We start from the raw sequence: 23,323 nt of genomic DNA, 5'->3' as shown, positions 1-23,323 counted from the left end.
GCTTTGCAGTGAATCCATACTGATGATAGCATCTACCTTCTCAGGATTGGCTTCAATACCTCGCTCGGACACCATGAAGCCCAGGGATTTTCTCAACCTGAAGCCAAAGGCGCACTTTTCCAGGTTCAGCTTCATCTGATATCGCTGCAATATCGCAAAAGTCTCTCTCAGGTCATCCAGATGTTGTCTTAAGGTCCAGCTTTTGACCAATAGGTCGTCCATATAGACTTCCATATTTCGTTCTATTTGGTCTTTGAACATTCGATTGACTAGCCGTTGGTAGGTGGCCCCCGTATTCTTTAGCCCAAACTGCATTGCCTTGTAGCAGTATAGACCTCGGTCCATGATGAACGAGGTTTCCTCCTTGTCTTTAGGCTTCATGCAGATTTGGTTGTACCCAGAGTAGTCGTCCATGAGGCTAAGCATATGATGGCCTGCCGTAGAGTCAATGATGAGGTTAATTCGAGGAAGCGGGAAGCTATCCTTCAGGCAAGCTTTGTTGAGGTCAGTGAAATCAACGCACATCCTCCATTTGCCACTTGACTTCTTAACGAGCACCACGTTTGACAACCACTCCTGGTAATGGGCTTCCCGGATAAACCCCGCCTTCAGTAGTCTATCCATCTTTTTAACTATAGCGGCGTTCTTCTCTGCACTGACGCTTCTGCTTCACTCTTTAAATTTTTGGGTCTACATTTAATCTGTGGTGTATGATCTCAAGGGTTATCCCAAGCATGTCTCCATGATTCCCTGTGAACACATCCATGTGCTCAGCGAGGAGTTGTCACATGGCGTCTCGAGCTTCTTGTGCCATCACCCCTCCGATCGTCGTCATGGCTTCTAGCCAGCTTGGGTGGAGGAGGATAAGTTCCTACGCATCTGGTCCTCCATTTGCTTTACTTCCCTATCTCAAGTCGATTCAGTGATCCTTGAGTTACCTCGAACAGGTTGCCTCAGATGTACGAAGGACACGCAATATCTAATTCAATCATACAGACGGCACCACTGTTAATGTCGTGTTTCACACACCCTTGGGCCAGGTCCTAACAATTCAGGTCTTCACAACGGGCCCTGTAAATAGAAGAACGTATGCAACTTTAAGAGAGTGGCCTAGGGACCGAAGAGCCTCCGATGCCAAAGTTAGTAAGTGTTCTTTGAATGTAGTAAATAAGTAAGAGAGTTCAAGGATTCAAGAAAGATTCCTCGTACTTGGGATTAATTATTTATATTAGGAGTTTGGAGAGTAGATCATGCTCGTTGTTATGAGATCCGAAGTCCCTGTACTGTTCATTTTGTCAGAACCTTTAAATGCGGCGTGACTCCTTATCAACTTCATATTTGTGAGTGTGACTTGATTCACAATGATAAGTGTGATTTTTATATGATTTTTATTACTCTTTTATTTATGAAAAGTGACATTTTTCCTTCAATATTATTGATTTTATTTTATTTCTATATATTTTTCTTTATTTTCTTGGATTTGAAGGAATGAAAAAATTTAGTGCGAAAGTAGAGCATTTTGGTACAAAAGACAAGGCGCAACCAAAACTCGCGACTAGAATTCACAACTAGAATTAGGCACGAAGACATGGCGCCAATATATTCTACCTTTTGGGCACGAAGACCTGGCTACAAGGTTCTGGGCGGTTAGATTGGGCAACTAGTCTAATCGACCAACTTAAAAGACCAACCTAACCAACATCGTGGGCAATAACAGAGGAGTCTTTCAACTCGGTTGAGAGACTTTCCACTCAGTACGTGAGAAGAGAGCCGTGTGATCTTTGTGACCTACACACCAATTATATTCAGCGCACACGGCGTCCATATAGTGGGACCCTTCAGAGTTCCACAATCAATCTGCTGACCATGAAATCCTCCCGAGCCCTGCAATTCAAGCCACATATAACTGAATTTTCCATTTTAGATAATTCCGTTATTCTTGAGATAATTTCCTTTTTTGTTAATATTTATCTTTATAAACTATTTTTCAGATCTTTACGCTGGATTGTAGCCGCAATTATCTTGTTTTCGGATTTGAGTTTTGACATCTATTTAATCCTGTATTGGGGGATGAATAAGGGAGTTAGTTTAAGCTTTTTAGAGTCTGAGTTTTAGAGTCTAATATTATTCCAGAGTTTATTCTTTAAGTTTCTTTCGAGAAGGCAGATCTGGAGGGCAGAGGCGAGAGCCACATCCTTTATTAACCGACTCCAACGAAGAATACCAGTTACACTGTTTTTCTTTTCAATTTCATTATGAACTAATTTTCTTTACTAGAGCTTTGATGTAGTGTAGCATTGAACACGCAATTTATATTCTAAGTTATTTTATTTTTAATATTTCCATGATTGAGTGTTTATTCTTTGTTCTTAATGCTTGCAATTTCCTAGCTAACTATTGTTCGATCAATTGAATCGTAATGAGACCGAGGGGTGATATGTGATTAGAGCTCTAAGATTAGACACCATTAGTTGAGCGAAAGTAAAGATGCTTTATCGCAAGTAGTGTGATTTTCAGAAGATGTGTGCCCAAGGAAAAAATGGAGAGCATACTCAGACACTACCACTCTTTGGAAGCGGGCGGCCACTTTGGTAGAGCAAAAATAGCAGTGAAAGTTTTTACAATGCGGCTTTTATTGGCCGACTATATTTAAAGACTGTTTTAATTTTGTTAATTTATGTCATCATTGTCAAATGGTTGGCAACATTTCTAGAAAACATGAGATGCCTTTAAACAATATTTTAGTGATTGAATTATTTGATATTTGGGGTATAGATTTCATGGGTCAATTTCCATCCTCATATTCTTATAAATTTATTTTGGTGGCTGTAAATTATGTCCCCAAATGAGTGGAAGCGATCGTCTTGCCAACCAATGAGTTTCGGTCCAGTCCTAGAGTATATGATTTTTAGACCGGACTAGATCGAAACCGACCGAATGGTATATATTTTATTTTATATAATAGTTACATAAGTTAACAATATAATTTTCATCTAATTTATTATCATTGACCATATAAAATGTTAAATAATATATGTTATCAATTAACAATGTATCATAAATCATATGATAATATATGTAGATACATAATATATTTATCCATACTCTACTATTTACACTTAATTTTTTTTAATATATATTTTGCAATTAAAACGATTGGGTGAGAGAGAGAAAGTAGGAGGAGAAAGAAAAAAAGTAGTAAAATAAAGGATGAATGGTGAACAGTAGATCTGTAAATCTGTAGAAATAATGTTCGTAGTAAGCAAAAAATTTGCAAATGGTTAATCCAATGCAATAGAAATAAATATGTATTTATATTGAGAAAAGCTTAGAACTAGTCAGGTGACAAATAAAATCTCAACAATATGAGATATATATGTCTTACGGTGGGTCCTAGTCTACTGTGAGTTTTTTCTTATTTATTCTGCATTCTCTTCTTCATATTAAGTATTTAGGGGATATATGATCTGGTTTGCAATTTCTATATGCTCAATGCGAAAACTGACCTTCCTTTCTTCCAGGGTCCCCAAAATTATAATTTCATTATGTAAATACAGACTTTTCTGTAGTTCTTTACACGTTTATAATTGTAGCAAAATGATTTGGAAGTAATCAAAGTGAAAAGAACCAAGAATATGGGTTTTACTTTTCCATTGCTTGTTTCGTGAGTGAGAGCCATCTTTCAATTTGGCACTTTGGAATGGGTATATCCTGATCTTCTCATGGACTTCACTTTATTGCAGTACTTGTGCTTTGCGATTTCAACCTAATGTTTGGTTATTCCGTGAGAGTTACTGTTTATTGTTTCAATTGTTTATAAATGTTTATGGAACAAAGGTTTAGATTCAATACAGAGGTTTCAAATATAACTTTATCCTTGAGAAGGAAGCAGAAATCCAAGATGTGTGCCACATTTAATTTATTAGGATTACGTTCTGCAACTTTTTTAATAAAAACATAGGAATTATGACAAGGGAGTTTGCTTAACAGTAATATTTTTGTAGGTGATCGGCGTTCCATGGGTGTGGCAATTCGTTTCTTTGGGAATCTTTGAGATGATAGGAACCTGGTCGGTTTGTGGCAATGACCACGTATGGACCCTCCCAGCGGGGACCCATTTTTCCCTCGTCCCGCATCGTCGTTCCAGTTTCTTTGAGTACCAGTTCCCCTACTTGGAATGTTCTCTGCCGCACGCGCTTGTTGAAATACCTCTCAGTCCTTTTATCGGACACAACCTTTATCTCTACTTCTAGTTGTACTTCTTCCAGCAGGTCCAGCTGTTCCTCCAGTCTTCCATCATTAGACTCTCGTTCGAAGTGTTGCACTCTGTACGTGGGAAGTCTGACTTCCACTAGTGGCGTTGCCCCATGCCCGTAGGTGAGAGCGAAGGGGGTCTCCTCAGTTAGCGTCTTTACTATGACCTGGTAAGCCCAGAGCACAGCAGGGAGCTCCTCAACCCATGTGCCTTTTCGGTCCTTGAGTCGTTTCTTTAGTATTCCCATTAGCGTTTTGTTAGTTGCCTCGACTTGTCTGTTGGACTACGGCTGCCCCGGGGACGACTATCGAAATTTGATCCCCAAGTCTCGGGACCAGTTTCGGTAGTGATCGGAGTCGAATTGCCTCCCCTTATTCGAGATGATAGTGTGCGGGACGCTGGACCACAGGAATCATGTAATATTGCCTGCAGTGATGATGGCTAGAGCTTCTGCCTCAACCCATTTGGTGAAGTAGTCGATCGCCATCACTACAAATTTGACCCCTCATTTTTTCGAGGAAAGGGGGCGGACTAGATCGACCCCCCATTGGGCAAATAGCCAAGGTGAGGTGATCAACGTCAGCTTCTCTGATGGGCAATGGGGAATTTGGCTGTATTTTTTACACTTCCGAGTGTAGCTTTTAGCGTCTCAGAGAGGTTGGGACCAGTAGTAACCCACTCTCGTCACTTTCCCGGCTAGTGTCTGTCCTCCTGAATGGTTCCTGCAGATTCCCTCATGTATTTTTGCTAACATGTATTGCGCTTTTTCCGGGGAGATACATATTAGGAGAGGAGCTAAGTGACCCTGCTGATACAGGACTGCCTCGATCATGGTGTAGTGCGCCTCTCTATTCTTGATTTTTCTTGCCTCCTGCCTATCTTTAGGCATTTCACCAATTTCAAAATACTTGACTATACTTGCTGCCCAGTCTGGGATCCTAAGTTGTATTGTCATGACCTGAATCCTGAGAGAGAGCACTTCTATTGTCTTAACCACCGTGTTATCCGGCAAGGTTGAGCCTTCCTGCCCAGATGTTACGCGTGCCAATTTTTCCACCTTCTGATTTTCCATCTTTAGTATTTACTGAATTTGGAAATACTTGAAGTGAAGCCGCTTTGCCCCTACCAACGCGAGGTATCTCCTTAACTTCTTGCTCTCGACGACGAACTCTCCCAATACTTGGTTCACTACCACTTGGGAGTCGGCCCATACTTCAATTTCGACAGCTCCTAAGGCTCTAGCCACTTGTAATCCTGGATCAGCGCTTCGTACTCTACTTCATTGTTCATTGTCTTAAAAGCCAATTTAATGGCATAATTGTGCTCTTCCCCCTTGAGAGTCAAGATGAGCCATCGACGAATCCTTGCTAGGATTTTCTAGAGCGTGTACCATAGCCCACTGTTGGGAATCTGGTAAACTCGGTGATGAAGTTCTTCAATACCTGCCCCTTCATAGCGGTTCAAGGAGCGTATTCGATATCGAACTCGCTTAAATCCACTATCCAGTTCATAAGGCGTTCCAAAACATCTGGCCATTGCAATACCTTCTTCAGAGGAGTCTCTGTGAGAACTCACACAGGGTGAGCCTGAAAGTATGGGCGTAATTTCCGCATGGTTGTTACTAATGCAAAGGCTAATTGCTCTATGCAAGGGTATCTGGCTTCGGCTCCTCGATACACCCAGCTGACATAGTATACCAGCTTTTGGACCCCTTCTTCCTCACGCACTAGTACTGAGGAAGCCGCCTGAGGGGAGATGGCCAGGTATAGAGTAAGCGTTTCCCCACACCTGGCTTGGCTAAGTAGCTGGGGGCTAGTGAGGTATTCCTTGAGGGCTCCGAATGCCTAATCACACTTGTCGTCCCACATTTTCACTTTCCACAAGACTTGAAGAACTGTAGGCATTTGTCGGTCAATCTTGAGACAAACATACCGAGCATGGCAATTCACCCAGCTAACCTCTGCACTTTTTATGCTTCGCTGTGGAGCCACACTGAAGATAACGTCTACCTTCGGATTGGCTTCAATACCTCGCTCGGGCACCATGAACCCTAGAAATTTTCCCGACCCGAAGCCAAAGGCGCACTTTGCCAGATTCAACTTCATCTGATATCGCTGCAATATTGCAAAAGCTTCCCTCAGATCATCCAGATGTTGTCTTAAGGTTTCAATTTTGACCAATAGGTCGTCCATGTAGACTTCCAAATTCCGTCCTGTTTGGTCTTTGAACATTCGATTGACTAGCCGCTGGTAGGTGGCCCTCGTATTCTTTAGCCCAAAAGACATTGCCTTGTAGCAGTATAGACCTCGGTCTGTGATGATCGAGGTCTTCTCCTCGTCTTTGGGCTTCATGCGGATTTGGTTGTATCCAAAATAGGTGTCCATGAAGCTGAGCATATGATGACCCGTCGTAGAGTCAATGATGAGGTCAATCTGGGGAAGCGGGAAGCTGTCATTCGACCAAGCTTTGTTGAGGTCAGTAAAATCAACGCACATCCTTCATTTGCCGCTTGACTTCTTAACCAACACCACGTTTGACAACCACTCCGAGTAATGGGCTTCTCGGATAAACCTCGCCTTCAGTAGTCTATCCACCTTTTTAGTTATAGTGGCGTTCTTCTCTACACTGACGCTTCTGCCGCACTCCTCGGATTTTTGGGTCTACATTTAATCTGTGGTGTATGATCTCAGGGGCTATCCCAGGCATGTCTCCATGATTCCTTGCAAACACATCCATGTGCTCAGAGAGAAGTTGTCACATGGCATCTCGAGCTTTTTGTGCCATCCCCCCTCAGATCGCCATTCTGGCCGGCTTGGGTGGAGGAGGATAAGTTCCAGCGGCCTGATTGGCTTGGCCTTTCAGAGCTATCGTTTGTCTCAAATCTCACTCGCAACCTCCATGTGATTGGGGATCGGAAGCTGAGTGCTTACCTCCTCCGCCACTTGTTGCGTTCTGTCCTCACTTGTTTGGCCTTCTTCTGTCGTAATTTTCTCATTCTTGCGCGTCTGCTCCTCCATTTGCTCTACTATCCTATCTCAAGTCGGTTCAGCGATCCTCTGAGTTACTTGGAATGGGTTGCCTCAGATGTACAAAGGAAACGCAAAATCTAACTTGATCCCACAGACAGCGTCACTGTTGATATCGTGTTTCGCACACCCTTGGGTCAGGTCCTAATAACTCAGGTCTTCACAACGGGCTCTGCAAACAGAAGAACGTATGCGACATTGAGAGAGCGGCCTAGGGGCCAGGGAGCCTCCAATGCCCAAGTCAGTAAGTGTTCTTTGAATATAGTAAATAAGTAAGAGAGTTTAATGATTCGAGAGAGCTTCCTCGTACTTGGGATCAGCTATTTATACTAGGGGTTCGGAGAGCAGATAATGCCAAAGTCCCCGTACTGTTCATTTTGTCAGAACATTTAAATGCATCGTGCATATCGACTTCATAATTGTGAGTGTGCCTTGATTCAAAATGATAAGTGTGATTTTCATATGATTTTTATTACACTTTTATTTATGAAAAGTGTCATTTTTCCTTCAATATTATTAATTTTATTTTATTTCTATATTTTATTTATTTTCTTGGATTTGAAGGAATGAAAAGATTTAGTACGAAATGAGAGTATTTAGGTACAAAAGACAAGGCGCGACCAAAACTCGCGACAATTCACGACCAGAATCAGGCGCGAAGACATGGCGCTAATATATTCTAACTTTGGGCGCGAAGACCTGGCGACAAGCCTTCGGACGGTTAAATTATGGGATTAGTCTAACCGACCAACTTAAAAGACCAACCTAAACGACATTGTAGGAACAACTAGAAAAGGCGAGAAGAGTCTTTCATCCAGGTCGGGAGTCTTTCCACTCAGTAGGCGAGGAAAGGGCCGTCTGATCTTTGTGACCTCCACTCTCGTTCATTTGTGACCTCCACGCTAGTTATATTCAGCACACATGACATCCACCCAATGAGACCCTTCGGAGTTCCGCAATCAATCAGCTGACCATGAAATCCTCTCGAGCTCTGCAATTCAAGCCGCATATCACTAAAACTTCCATTTTAGATAATTCCGTTATTTTTGGGATAATTTCCTTTTTTTTGTTAACATTTATCTTTATAAACTATTTTCTAGATCTTTACGCTAGATTGTAGCCGCGATTATCTTGTTTCCGGATTTTAGTTTTGGCATCTATATTCTTGTGGGATGAATATGGGAGTTAGTCTGAGCTTTTTAAAGTGTGATTTTTAGAGTCTAATATTATTCTAGAGTTTATTCTTTAAGTTTTTTTCGAGAATACGGATCTGGAGGGTATAGGCGAGAGCCACATGCTTCATCAACCAACTCTGACGAAAAACACTAGTTATATTGTTTTTCTTTTCAATTTCATTATGAACTAATTTTCTTTTCTAGAGTTTTGATATAGCGTAGCATTGAACATATAATTTATATTCTAAGTTATTTATTTTCAGTATTTTCATGATTGAGTGTTTATTCTTTATTTTTAATGCTTGCAATTTCCTAGCTAACTATTGTTTGATCTATTGACTCATAATGAGACCGAAAGGTGATATGTGATTAGAGTTCTAGGATTAGGCACCATTAGTTGAGTGAAAGTAAAGATGCTTTATCGCGATTAGTGTGACTTTCATGAAAAATCTAAAGAACTTAATGAGTCTCAAATTAGTTAAATTCACATAGAGATATGGAGTTATTAATTGGAGATAGTTTTGGTATTATTCGAGAGAAAGTATTGAATAGTTAAGAGATTTTTATCATCAACTTGAGATAATTTGAATTCTATAACAATGAAGAATAAATTGTGTGGATTTGTTAGGTGAAATCAAATGTTCTAAATATATTCTTATTATCTTTAAAATCTTAATTTTAATGCTCTTTTCTTCAGTTAATTTAGATAATTCATTCTTCAAATTACGATTTTTCAAATAGTAATTAATTTAGTCAATTTCAATACTCAATAGCATAATTATTTCATGTGGGTTCGATATTTGTTTTATTCAAAACACTTTACTACTTGTTACAATTATGTACACTTGCAATATTATGCGAACAAGATTTTGGTGTCGTTGCCGGGGAATAATTATTTGTTATTGATATTGATACTAGCTAGATTTTTACTACTTTGAATTTTGTTTTATTTAAAATTGGTTTAAATTAGATCTCAGTTTGGCTTTTCTCTTTTGGAATCAGAAATGCATGACCCAATCTAAATCATTAGAGCATACACTTTTCGATCCAGTGATTGAAAGAACCTTATGTCGGATCAATAAAGAGAAGGAGAAAGAGGACACTGCCTCCAAATTTGATATGGCGGACTAGGAGCACAAGGCGTTAAAAGACTATGTTATGTCCTCTATCAATAGGGCGACATCTAGTATTAGGCGGCTAGCTATACAAGCTAATAATTTCGAGATCAAGCTTGCCATCATTCAAATGATTCAACAAACCATCCAGTTTGGGGGTCTGTTATAAGAGGATCCTAATGTACATATTGTAAATTTTCTAGAAATTTGTGATACTTTTAAACACAACGGAGTGACAAATGATGCAATTCGATTAAGACATTTTCCTTTTTCACTTAGGGAAAAAGCAAAAACTTGGTTGAGTTCTTTGCCCCTAGCATCATCACCACTTGGGAGGAGGTATCACAAAAATTCTTAGCAAAATATTTTCCTCCAGCCAAGACAACGAAGTTAAGGAATAATATTACTACATTCACCCAAATTGAGGGTGAATCATTATATGAGGCGTGGGAGAGATACAAGGACTTATTGCGCAAATGTCCACATCACGACCTCCCAACCTAGCTTAAAGTACAGACATTTTACAATGGTTTGAGACCCACCAATCGATCTATGGTTGATGCGACCGCTGTTGGAGCATTAATGAGTAAGACCCATGAAGTTGCATATGAACTTCTGGAAGAATTGGCATCCAACAATTATCAATGGTTTACAGATAGAGCAATGCCAAAGAAGATGGCTGGATTTTTTGAACTTGATTCTATTATCACATTGGCGGCGCAGATGACAAATCATTCACAACAACTAATGTTGTTTGTGATCATTGCGCAGGAAATCATTCAAGTCTAGATTGCCAAGTAGGGAATCCTTTTATCCAACAGAGTCATGAACAAGCCTATTACGTGTCCAATTTTCAATGTCAAAACAATCCTTATTCAAACACGTTCAATCCCAATAGGAGAAATCACCCTAACTTTTCATGAAACAATAATCAAGGGCCGATTAGACCACCTCAATAGTTTCCTCAGCAAGAGAAGAAGTCGGCACTTGAGGATATGATTATGCAGTACATATAAAAGACTGATATGGTGATCCAAAACAACTCGGCATCAATCCGCAATTTTGAGGCGAAATTAGTCAGCTCTCAAACATGCTTACTAAGAGGACAACAAGGACTTTACTGAGCAACACTGTGACCAATTTGAAGGAGCATGTCAAAGCCATAACACTAAGAAATGGGCGGACATATGACCAGCCAAAGACGGTAAATACTGAGTGAGATGCAGAAGCTGCTGAAAATGTGGAGATCGAGAAGAAGGAAACCTAGTATGCGGTGAAAGAAGCAAAGCGGGATGTGACCAACCAGCAAGCTGAAATGACTAAGGAGAATAAAAGGGCTGCAAAATCCAAGAAATCCAGGGAGTTTATATCTGAAACTTATTCGCGTTCAATTTATGATCCACCAATTTCTTTTTCGTAAAGATTAAGAAAAAATAAGATTGATAATCAGTTCTCTAAATTTCTAAGTATATTTAAGCAACTGCATATTAATATTCCTCTCATTGAAGCTTTAGAGAAAATGCCTAAATATGCAAAATTTTTGGAGGATATATTAAATAAGAAGAAGTTGGAGAAGCATGAAACTGTAATGCTGACCGAGGAAAGTAATGCCAACTAAGTTGAAAGATCCGGGGAGTTTCATGATTCCTTGCACTATAGGAAATTCATATTTTGATAAAACTTTATGTGACTTAGGGGCAAGTATTAATCTAATGTCTCTCTCTATTTTCAAGAAACTAGGTCTTGGAGAAGCAAAGTCGGCCACCATCCCTCTACAGTTGGCAGGCAGATATATTAAATACCCGAGAGGACGTACTAGTGAAAATTAATAAGTTCATCTTCCCGGCTAACTTCATTATACTCGATATGGAGGAGGACGAGGAGATCTCTTTGATACTTGGCGGACCTTTCCTAGCGATGGGGAGAACTTTAATTGATATCCAGTAAGAGAAACTCGTTTTGAGGGTCAGTGAGGAGCATGTCACTTTTAACGTATTTAAATCTATGAAATTACCTTCCGAGGTACATTCTTGTTTTCAAATAAGCGACTGAGAAATAGTCAAGGCCGACGAGTTATGGAGCTAAATTTTAAAGTTACCACTTGAGGTATGTCTTACTCAATCTACATCTATTCAATCCAAAAATGAAGAGGTTAGGGAGTGTGAGAGATATTTAGAAGCTACACCATCCCTTTACCCTTCAATAAAACCGAAAGGGGAAGAGCTAAACTCATCTCGGCTAACATCCCCAAGTAAGGAACCACCCAAGCTTAAACTCAAACCGCTTCCATCAAATTTAAGGTACGCTTTCTTAGATCAAAACTCTATTTTTCCAGTTATTATTAACAGTTCCTTCAGTGATGTAGAGGAGGAGAAGTTGCTGAGAGTCTTGCGAGAATACAAACTGTCCTTGGGTTGGACCATCTCGGACATCAAAAGAATTAGTCTTTCAATTTACATCCACAAGATTTTAATGTATAATAATTTTAAACCAATTGTTCAACCCCAAAGGAGATTAAATCCATCAATGCAAGAAGTGGTACATAAAGAGGTATTGAAACTTTTAGATGCCGGGATCATTTATCCAATCTCAGATAATGCGTCGATAAGTCCAGTACAAGTCGTCACAAAGAAAGGATGGATAACCGTGATCAAGAATAACAACAATGAACTCATACCGATGAGGACGATCACAGGATGACGAGTATGAATAGACTATCAAAGACTGAATGATGCAGCTCAGAAAGACCATTTTCTCTTACTTTTTATTGATCAAATGCTAGAAAGACTTGCCGGCCACACTTAGTACTGTTTTCTAGATGGATATTCCAATTACAATCAAATAGCCATTACACCCAAAGATCAAGAGAAAACCACTTTCACCTGTCCTTATGGCACATTTGCATATAGGCGCATGCCTTTTGGTCTTTGTAATGCGCCAACTATTTTCCAAAAATGCATGATGTCTATCTTCTTGGACATGGTGGAAAATTTTTTAGAAGTTTCCATGGATGACTTCTCGGTTTTTTGTCACTCTTTTGATTGCTTATCTAATATATCTTTAGTTTTTCAGAGATGCAAGGAGACAAATCTTGTTTTAAACTTGGAAAAATGCCACTTCATGGTCGAGGAGGGAATAGTGCACAGCAACCGCATTTACTTAAGAGAACTGAGGTTGACCGAGCAAAGATAAAAGTTATTGACAAACTCCCACCATTGACCAATGTGAAGGCGTGAGGATCTTCTTGGGTCACGCCGAGTTCTATCGTCGGTTTATCAAGAATTTTTCCCAAATTACTAAACCTCTCTGCACTCTGTTGATTAAAGATACTTGGTTTGAAGTTTCTAATGAATGCTTGCATGCTTTTGAAACATTGAAAAAGAAATTAATTTCAGCACTATCATTGAATCACTGAATTGGAATTTACCTTTTGAATTAATGTGTGATGCTAGTGATTATGCTATAGGGGTTGTTTTGGGGCAAAGAAAAGATAAAAATTTCATGTTATTTATTATGCAAGTCAGACCTTAATAGAAGCTCAACTAAATTATGCAACCACTGAAAAAGAATTGTTAGGAGTTATGTTTGCTTTTGAAAAGTTTCGTTCTTATTTGATAGGTTAAAAGGTGGTTGTCTACACCGATCACTCAGCTATTAAATACTTGTTATCGAATAGAGATGTCAAACCAAGACTGTTAAGATGGATTTTGCTATTACAAGAGTTTGATTTGGAAATAAAAGATAAGAAAGGTACCCAAAATGTAGTGGCCGACCACTTATCTCGTCTTGAGCTTAAAGAGGGGGCTGGCGAGAAGAAATTTCCAAAAAATGAAACCTTTCTGAACAAGCAATTAATGGCTATTTAAGTCGATCCATTGTATGCCGACATGGTAAATTATTTAGTATCTAGAATTCTACCGGCCGAGATGACATATCAACAAAAGAAGAAGTTTTTCTCCAACTTGAAATACTATTTTTGGGAGGAACCTTTTCTATACCGGCACTGCATGGACTAGATAATCAAAAGATGTGTGCCCGAGGAAGAAATTGAGAGCATACTCAGACACTACCACTCTTTGGATGCGGACAACCACTTTGATGGAGCAAAAACGACAACGAAAGTTTTACAATGCGGCTTTTATTGGCCGACCGTTTTTAAAGACTCCTTTAATTTTGTTAATTTATGTGATCATTGTCAAAGGGCTGGCAAGATTTTTAGGAAACATGAGATGCATTTAAACGATATTTTAGTGATTGAATTATTTGATGTTTGGCGTATAGATTTTATGGGTCCTTTTTCCATCCTCATATTCTAATAAATTTATTTTGGTGGCTATAGATTATGTCCCCAAAATGAGTGGAAGCGGTCTCCATGCCAGCCAATGATGTGAGGGTTGTAGTGAATTTCCTGCGGAAGAACATCTTTTACCGATTTGGTACTCCGAGGACCATAATCAGTGATGGCGGTAAGCATTTTTGCAATTACCAATTTGAAGCGCGACTAACTAAGTATGGAGTTACCCATCACGTGGCGACACCAAACGATCCTCAAACGAGCGGCCAGGTCGATGTGTCAAATTGGGAGCTGAAGCGCATACTGGAGAAGACCATGAGCACCTTTCAGACAGATGGGTGAGAAAGTTAGATGATACACCGTGGGCTTATCGGACAACATTCAAAATACCGATCAGGACATCGCCTTATTGGCTCGTTTATGGAAAAGCCTACCATCTGCTTGTGGATCTAGAACACATAGCCTATTGGGTGACGAGGACACTGAACTTTGATTTACAAGCGGCTGGTAAGAAGAGAATACTGCAGATTAACGAGACGGATGAATTCCGCAATGATGCTTATGAGAATGCTCGGATTTACAAAGATACAACTAAAAGATGGCACGATAAGCATATTCTAAGGAGGGAATTCAAAATCGGGAAGAAAGTTCTATTATTTAACTCAAGACTTCAACTCTTCCTAGGATAGCTACGCTCTCAGTAGTCGAGATCGTTTTTTGCGACCTGTGTCTTTCCCTATGGGGCGGTTGAAGTTCATTACTAGAAAAAAAATGCATATTTAAAGTAAATGGATAGAGATTAAAACCCTATATGGATGGAGACTTTAACTCGATGAAAGGACAATATCTAGCTATAGACTTTAAATAAAACGCTTTTGGGAGGCAACCGAAATTTTTTTATTTGTTTTCCTTTGTTTAATATTATTCTTTTGCTTTCATCCTACAAGAATGAACAGGCGAGGAGATCTCCAAGGAGTACATGGCTGCACCTTCAAGGCAAATATTCAATTGGCAGAACTAGAAAAATTAGGAGAGCATCTCTTACCTTCTCTCACTCTTTGTTTTAGTTTTTCTCCATTTTTTCCATTAAGGACAATGCGATATTTAACTTTGGAGGAAATGATATTATTTTATTTTTTAAAAATAATAATAATAATAATAACAATATAATTTAATGAATAAAAAGCCTATGATAAGAATATGATTGAAATTGATTATAATTTTTAGGAAAAATTCTCATTGCTTATGTCTAGTTGTTAATTTCTTACTTGATCTTACTTAATTTGATGTTTTCTATATTCAATGAATGTTTTTTATGCTCATTAATTGTTTTGAGTACCTAGGGAAATTTTATGTGAATTTTGTGAATTTGTATGGTCTCAACTTACTCTAGAATTTGTTTGATAATAGTCAAGGTGAAATCCTAGACAAAATATTACTGGAGAAATGATTAAGACATTCTTTGGACCGATTGACATTTCAAGCTTATCCGTTCATTATCTTTATCCCTAGCCACCCATTTAAGCTTTATTGAATTATATTTTGGTCTTATATTTTTCTTTCTTGTAAACTTCATATTCCCTACGTTATTTGAGCTTAAACACTAATTTACTTATCTTTCAAGAGAACTAAGTTTACACAAAATCACAGACTCACAAGAGCATGAAAGGCAAGAGAGGTAGAAGTTCAACAATTAAAGTTAATTATAGCAATATTATCAAAATCATAAGTTATTTAGAGGTGTGAAAATTCAACTCGTCTACTGTGTGGCCAAAGACGGACGAGAGTCATCCACGAAGGCAGTCAAAAAGGTATGGAATATTTCCATGAAAAAAAAAAGAAAAAAAAATATCCGATCTATCGAATAGAGGGGTAAAGAGAGAGGGACTTGAAAGTATAATAAAGAGAGGTATGTTGAGAGATTTACAATGGTTGAGAAGTGATGTTAGAAGTGAGATGCTCTATTTATTCTTTTGGTGTATTATCCAGGGAGCTAATGATGAGGTGAGAGTGATAGGTATGCATGAATGTGGAGATGGACTATGCAGTGGGATTGAGTTTTGAATTAACTTTTAGACTTGATTGATCTTGAATGATTCTATTGAATTATAAACTTTAGGCAATCTTTGAGACAATAAATTTTATGAATCAAACTAATGCTTGTTTTAATTGTCTTTCTTTTCTTCTTTACTCGATACTCGAAGGCGAGCAAAACTTAAGTTTGGAGGTATTTCATAAGTGTGATTTCTATATGATTTTTATTACTCTCTTATTTATGAAAAGTGTCATTTTTCTGTCAATATTATTAATTTTATTTTATTTCTATATATTTTGCTTTATTTTCTTAGATTTGAAGGAATGAGAAGATTTAGTGCGAAATGATGACATTTTGATACAAAAAAAAAGTGCGACCAAAACTCGCGACTAGAATTCACGACAAGAATTAGGCGCGAAGACTTGGCGCCAATATATTCTACCTTTTGGAAGCAAAGATCTGGGCGCGAAGACTTGGCGACAAGGCTCCTGGTGGTTAGATTGGGCAACTAGTATAACCAAATAACTTAAAAGACCAACCAAAATGACATCGTGGGCAACAACTAGAAAATGTGAGATGAGTCTTTCATCCCAGTCGGGAGTCTTTCCACTCGGTAGGCGAGGAGAGGGTCGTGCGATCTTTGTGACCTCCACACCCATTCAGTTTTTACCTCCATGTTAGTTATATTTAGCGCACACAACATCTACCCGATGGGACCCTTCGGAGTTCCACAATCAATTTGCTGACCATGAGATTCTCCCGAGCTCCGCAATTCAAGCCGCATATAACTGAATCTTCAATTTTAGATAATTTCGTTATTTTTGGGATAATTTTCCTTTTTGTTAAAATTGATCTTTAGAAACTATTTTTCAGATCTTTAGGCTAGATTGTAGCTGCAATTATCTTATTTTCGGACTTGAGTTTTTACATCTATTTAATCCCATCCTTTGGGATGAATAGGGGAGTTAGTCTAAAATTTTTAGAGTCTGAGTTGTAGAGTCTAATATTATTCCAAAATTTATTCTTTAAGTTTCTCTCCAGGAGGCGAATTTGGAGGGCAGAGGCGAGAGCCACATACTTCATCAAATGACTCCAACGAAGAATGCTAGTTTTATTGTTTTTATTTTCAATTTCATTATGAACTAATTTTCTTTTCTAGAGTTTTGATGTAGCATAGTATTGAACACACAATTTATATTTTAAGTTATTTTATTTTTAATATTTTCATGATTGAGTGTTTATTCCTTCTTCTTAATGCTTGCAAGTTTCTAGCTAACTATTGTTCGATTTATTGAATCACAATGAGACCAAGAGATGATTTGTGATTAGAGTTCTAGAATTAAGCATCATTAGTTGAGTGAAAGTAGAGATGTTTTACTACGACTAGTGTAATTTTTAAGAAAAATCCAAAGAACTTAATGAGTCTCCAACTAGTTAAATTCACATAAAGATATGGGGTTATTAATTGGAGATATTTTTGGAATTATTCGAGAGAAAGTATTGAATTGTTAAGGAATTTTTATCATCAACTTAAGATAATTGGAATTCTATAATAAGGATGACTAAATTGTGTGGGATTTGTTAGGTGAAATCAAATGCTCTAGATCTATTATTATTATCTTTAAGATCTTAATTTTAATGCACTTTTCATCAGTTTAATTTAAATAATCCATTCTTCAAATTATGGTTTTCCAAATAGTAATTAATTTAGTCAATTTCAATACTCAATAGCATAATTATTCCATGTGGGTTCGATATCCGTTTTTTTCAAAATATTTTACTACAACTACGATTCTGTGCACTTGCGGATATTTTATGTAAACACACAGTGTCATTAATATGGGGTAGCTCCCTAAGCCTCAACCCGGTTTTTGGGAACCATTGATACTCTAATGCTGATGATTTGACGGTCCTCCGCATTTTTTGTGTACCTCGTGCATACTCTATTGTCGAGGGAGGCCACCGATGCATCAAGTTGAGCTGTCTTGTTGACCTGACGATGCCTCTCCTTGGTTGATGGTTTGCTTTGAGTAAGATCCTTTTTGGGTTGAGCTTCTGGTCCAAAGTCCTATGGGCCTTTCCCGTGGGGAGAATTCCCCTTACACTTTCATCACTTCTTCTTCACTCTTCAGTTATAAACCTATGCGTGGCTCCCCCCCCCCCAGCGACATGACCTCTCTCTCAAAATCCCATTGGCGACCGCACGGCCTCTCTCAAAGTCTCGTCACATGACCTCTCTCTCTCTCTCTCTATCTATCTATCTCTCTCTTTCTCTGTTCTGGTAAGCCCCTATGGCCCTATCTCTCTCTCTTCCCTTAGTTGTCTATATCTCTTCACCCACAACCCCGTCGTGTTCTATCTCTCTATCTCTCTTTTATTTTGATTTTTGATTTGCTCATAAAATTTTACAGGGTCTCGAGGTTAACGATTCAACGAAGCTATAAGAACTAAGTTTTGTGATGATAACTCTATGGAATGTCATCACGGTATCAGGGTGAGTTTTTTGAAATGTTGTGAATCTATGCACTAATTTGATTTCAATGTGCAAATGAAAAGAGAAATTAATCTATTTCGTGATGTTTTGTGAATCTGTGTAGATTGGGCTAGATGCTTTGTGAATCTGTGTAGAATCTAGATGGGTATATGCATTGTGAATCTTGAAAATGGGTGGATTCTTATATTGGTTTTTATGAATTTGGTTGTGATATGGTTGTGATATGTCATACTAAGTAAGTATGGTATGGAAAATCATATGAATTATTTGTGGGGATGTTTTTGTGTATTAATTATAATCTACCTAGCTGTTTTAATTAAAATTTATCATAGTAGATTTCACCACTTTGTCGAATTTGGCATGTACGTCTAGTTTGTATTTGAGCTAATATTTATTATTTGAGCTTTCAGAGTTGTTTTGTTTTGCATGTATTGAATGATTAATATATAGTTGTTTTGTTTTATAACATCCACAATTTGAGTTAATATGTATGTATTGTGTTTTTGGGACGGTTTTTGTGAGGATGTTTTGAACGACTAACCTAAACATGTGGGGTTGTTTTAGTGATTGTAAAGAACTAAAACAGTCTCAAGTTGAATTAATATTTTTGCACTATTTTATTTGTGTATTGCGTTCTAGTTCTTAAATCATGAAAATAGAAGGCATAAGTACTCCTACGTCTATTCAGGGTGGTGCAACTACTACTCGGCTAATGCTAGACTTGTGGCAATAATTTATGTACCTAGTTGGTCCATTTATTAATATGGTTGTTGGCTTGTTGCTGTTAAATTTGTAACTATTCCTGTGTATGAAGAATACTTTAGTGTGTCAATGTTCTTGATGATTGTAATAACCTGCATTGACATTTGATTCTGGTCAGGTTTAAGCTTTTCTTTATATGTCCTTAACATTACTTTCCTTTCTTTTGTTCCTTCTTGTGGACTGAGATTGTGTATTTATCTTAAATAGAGATATGACGTTATTATAACCTGCTGTAGCTGCAACTGCTTCCCACGTTATTATCTTAAGAGATTTATTCACACGTTATTAAGAGATTGTGTATTAGCTGCAACTGTTTCAATGTACTGAGACAGTTTTTGTTCATTATTATAAATATTACTATGTATTTGATATTCATCAAATATTTATTTGTTAATTTGAACCAACTATCAGAAGTGGTTTAATTTGTATTTTGATCAAGGATGAAGTTAATTCTAATGGCTCTTTTGGATCGTGAGATAAGATGAGATGGCTTTAGAATAGTTGAATAAAATATTGTTAGAATATAATCTTTTTAGTATTATTATTGTTTTGAAATTTGAAAAAGTTGAATTGTTTTTATATTTTGAGTGAAAATTTAGAAAAGTTGTAATGATGTGATTAGATGAGATAAGTATAAAGCCATCATGAAATGTGATCATTAATTAACGCTTATCATATATTATCCTAATTTTCTTCATATTAATTACCACATTTAAATTATCAATGTGATACTTACAAGAACTATGCCACAACATAAAAGGACGTTAATTTGTGTTGGTGGTTAATTAGGGCTTGTTTGGTTGTTAGATTGCACTCAGCTTTGTTGAGTTTGGTTCATATTTAGACCTCTTCTAACATCCAAACACTCAACTCTCAAATTACTAAATTCATTTCAACTCAAAACCTTTTTATACGTAAGATTCATTACATTTTTCAACTCAACACCTATTTACACGCAGAACCCACAATCTTTTTCAACTTCTCATAAATACATCTAAACTAATCTTAACATTCAAACACATATAAATTCATCTTACATCTCGACTCATTACTATTCATAGAGAACTCAACTCAATTCCACTCAACCCAACATCCAAACGTAGCCTTAAACTAATTGAGAGTTTGGTCCCACATATTATTATTATACTCTCTATCATTTGCTTTGGACCAAATTTCTCTTAAAGTTGGTAATACCTCATATTGCTATCATTTAATCATATTTATTGAAAGTTATTATTGTTTTTAGTTTATAATCTTATCATCTTTTTTTTAGGTACAACTTGATTGTTGAAATGGAACTTGAAATATTTAATTTAGTTTGGTTCATTTTTTGTCGTTGGGAACTTTTAATTGGTTGGCAAAATAATTTGTTTTGTTGTTGTTGGGTTTTTTTTTTCTTTTGTCAAATGGGAACAAAATGTTTATTGTAATAGTTGAAAAGAAATATTATTATAATGGATGTGTATGACGGGTGTGGATGATTTTGGACGTTAATGATAGATGATTTTAGGTGTAGATGATGGATATTATTTATTTTTAAATTGTAATTTTTTGACAACTAGAATGCATAACAGTATATTTTACGAATTACTAATTATTGAATTATTTAATTTTAGATTGTAATTTTTGTAAAAACTAAAATTTGAACTCCAACAAAAAAAGTTCTTTTTTAAAAAATACGAAAAATATAAAATTAAAAAAAGTCAAAAAAGATCCCAAAAATATTCAAAAAAAAATTCAAAATCCGACTCGACAAGCAGATTTATATTTGTGGCTTTAAATGGGTGGCGGTTCATGAACGTCTAACGAATTACTCGGTGGTCGTCATGCGGATTACCTTTCAGACGAAACACAAGAAACACAGGAATTGCCAACAAGTTGTACGGCCCTTTCACCTCTTCTATATAAATAGCAACTTCGAAGAACGAATTATGGTGCAGAGAGCACACACGTTACAGAGTCTTAAAAAACCAAACTTTCCCAAACTTTCTAAGAACCATTTGCTTGCCATGGCAGCACCAACTCAGTCTCTGGTATTCACAGTACGAAGGTCCAAGCCCGAGTTAATTGCCCCAGCTCAGCCCACACCCCACGAGTTCAAACAACTTTCTGATATCGACGATCAAGAGTTTTTACGATTTCAAGCCCCGCTGATACAATTTTATAGACACGATCCCTCGATGCAAGGGAGAGACCCTGTGAAAGTCATCAGAGAGGCACTTGCTCAAACACTTGTGTTTTACTACCCATTTGCAGGTAGGCTTAGAGAAGGGCCTGGAAGGAAACTTGTAGTAGAATGCACGAGTGAGGGTGTCGTATTCATCGAGGCAGATGTCGATGTTACACTTGAGCAGTTTGGTGATGCTCTTCGACCTCCATTCCCGTGCTTGGAGGAGCTTCTTTTTGACCTTCCAGGCTCTGGAGGGGTTCTTCATTGCCCATTACTGCTTATTCAGGTACAAATTCTGCTAAGGAACTCGTGAATTTTTTTAGTTTTCCCCCCCTAAAGTTGATCATATCTTGGCATCTTCATGACTTGCTTGCAGGTGACGCGGCTCAAATGCGGCGGGTTCATCTTCGCACTACGCCTCAACCACACGATGAGCGATGCCGCTGGTCTGGTCCAGTTCATGACAGCCGTGGGCGAGGTGGCGCGTGGGGCGCGCGCCCCTTCCGTCTTACCCGTATGGCAGAGACATCTTTTAAATGCGAGGGACCCAACATGCTTGACATGCACGCACCGCGAGTACGACGAGGTGATCGACACCAAGGGTACTGGCACCATCACCCCGCTCGAGGACATGGCTTGCCGCTCCTTCTTTTTCGGCCGTGCCGAGGTGTCTGCCATCCGTAGGTTTGTGCCGCATCACCTAAGCCAGTCCACCACCTTTGAGGTGATCATCGCATGCCTTTGGCGATGCCGCACCATCGCACTCCAGTTCGACCGCAACAAGGAGGTGCGCATGATGGCCCCTGTCAGTGCGCGTGGCAAGTTCAATCCTCCTTTACCCAGCGGTTACTACGGCAACGTTCTTGCGTTCCCAGCAGCAGTCACGACTGCCGGAAAGCTCTGCGAGAACACTAATTTGGGTTATGCTTTGGAATTGGTGAGGAAGGCAAAAAAAGAAGTGAACGAGGAGTACATGCGGTCGGTGGAAGATCTAATGGTGATCAGAGGCAGGCCAGTCCGAGCGGCGGTGGACTCATTCATTGTGTCGGATGTCACCCGTGCCGGGATTGGAAAGGTGGACTTTGGGTGGGGCAAGCCAGCTTATGGTGGGCCAGCCGAATGTGTTGTGAGAAGTATTCCTAGAACAGGGAGCTTCTATATTCCTTGTAAGAACAGTAAGGGAGAGGAAGGGATAGCCGTGGGAGTTTGCTTGCCAGCCCCAGCAATGGAAATATTCGTCAAGGAGTTGGATTTCTTTCTGAAAAACATGCCGGAGAGTGGCAAGAAATCCACTTTTAATGCGTCTAAACTGTAAACCCAACTGATGATCAACGTACAGCCGTCGGAAGCATTCCCCATTTCATCATAAAAATCCTAGTCTTTACCGAGAATACATACCGAAAGTAGGTATGATTTTTTTTTAAATCATATAAAATTAAAATTACAAAATGGCGATAATATCAACGAAACGAAATGAAAATCGAGAAACCGAGAAGACCATCGGACTGTAATTCAAAAGGAAGGAAGAAAGACAGGAATCCAGAAGGAAAAAAGAAAGATTGCGTGACTTTGTACATCGGACTGAATCTCAGAAGGACTGAAAGCCAGAAAGAAGAAATGACTGCGTGACTTCGTTCATCAGACTAATACCAAAAGTCTGAAAAATGTCAAATCCATTTCGAAAGCTTGACTTGATTCATCGAATTGAAACAGAGTAAAAAGAAGCATTCCAAGTGAAAATCATTTAGATTGAATAACAGTAGGTTATGAAGCATTTGAATTTTTGTTCTCCCAAACCCGTGTTCTCCAAACCCAATAAATCCTGCGAAAAGGACAACAAATTATGCGTGGTAAGTGTGGTAAGTCTAATTTTTGAGTGGTAGATATCATTTTGGAGTTTTACCTTTCTTCTTTGCATTTCTGATTAGTTTATACTTCCCTGCAAAGATATCTATATATTTTTGCATTTCTTAATTAAGATTGAGAAATACCAGTGA

At 38.2% G+C, this 23,323-nt stretch overlaps 3 protein-coding genes and 1 non-coding gene across 4 annotated transcripts; 2 read left to right on the top strand and 2 right to left on the bottom strand.

The window, feature by feature from the left end:
• Nucleotides 1-4,904: 4,904 nt before the first annotated feature.
• Nucleotides 4,905-5,327, bottom strand: LOC121258640. Its single transcript, XM_041160183.1, has one exon. The coding sequence runs from the start codon at nt 5,325-5,327 to the stop codon at nt 4,905-4,907; it is 423 nt and encodes a 140-aa protein (XP_041016117.1).
• A 4,631-nt stretch (nt 5,328-9,958) lies between these two features.
• On the bottom strand, nt 9,959-10,065 carry LOC121258915. The gene has a single exon (XR_005939466.1). It is a non-coding gene; the product is annotated as a small nucleolar RNA R71 (small nucleolar RNA).
• Nucleotides 10,066-13,943: 3,878 nt separating this feature from the next.
• LOC121258639 lies at nt 13,944-14,554 on the top strand. The gene is made up of 2 exons (XM_041160182.1): nt 13,944-14,203; nt 14,263-14,554. The coding sequence occupies exons 1-2, from the start codon at nt 13,944-13,946 to the stop codon at nt 14,552-14,554; spliced, it is 552 nt and encodes a 183-aa protein (XP_041016116.1).
• Nucleotides 14,555-21,077: 6,523 nt separating this feature from the next.
• On the top strand, nt 21,078-22,748 carry LOC121258116 (benzyl alcohol O-benzoyltransferase-like). The gene is made up of 2 exons (XM_041159490.1): nt 21,078-21,612; nt 21,703-22,748. The coding sequence occupies exons 1-2, from the start codon at nt 21,088-21,090 to the stop codon at nt 22,639-22,641; spliced, it is 1,464 nt and encodes a 487-aa protein (XP_041015424.1). The 5' UTR covers nt 21,078-21,087; the 3' UTR covers nt 22,642-22,748.
• Nucleotides 22,749-23,323: the final 575 nt, after the last annotated feature.

The sequence above is a fragment of the Juglans microcarpa x Juglans regia genome, chromosome 3S, assembly GCF_004785595.1.
Source record: "Juglans microcarpa x Juglans regia isolate MS1-56 chromosome 3S, Jm3101_v1.0, whole genome shotgun sequence".
Taxonomy (NCBI): Eukaryota; Viridiplantae; Streptophyta; class Magnoliopsida; order Fagales; family Juglandaceae; genus Juglans; species Juglans microcarpa x Juglans regia.
This window is presented reverse-complemented; position numbering and strand designations above follow the sequence as displayed.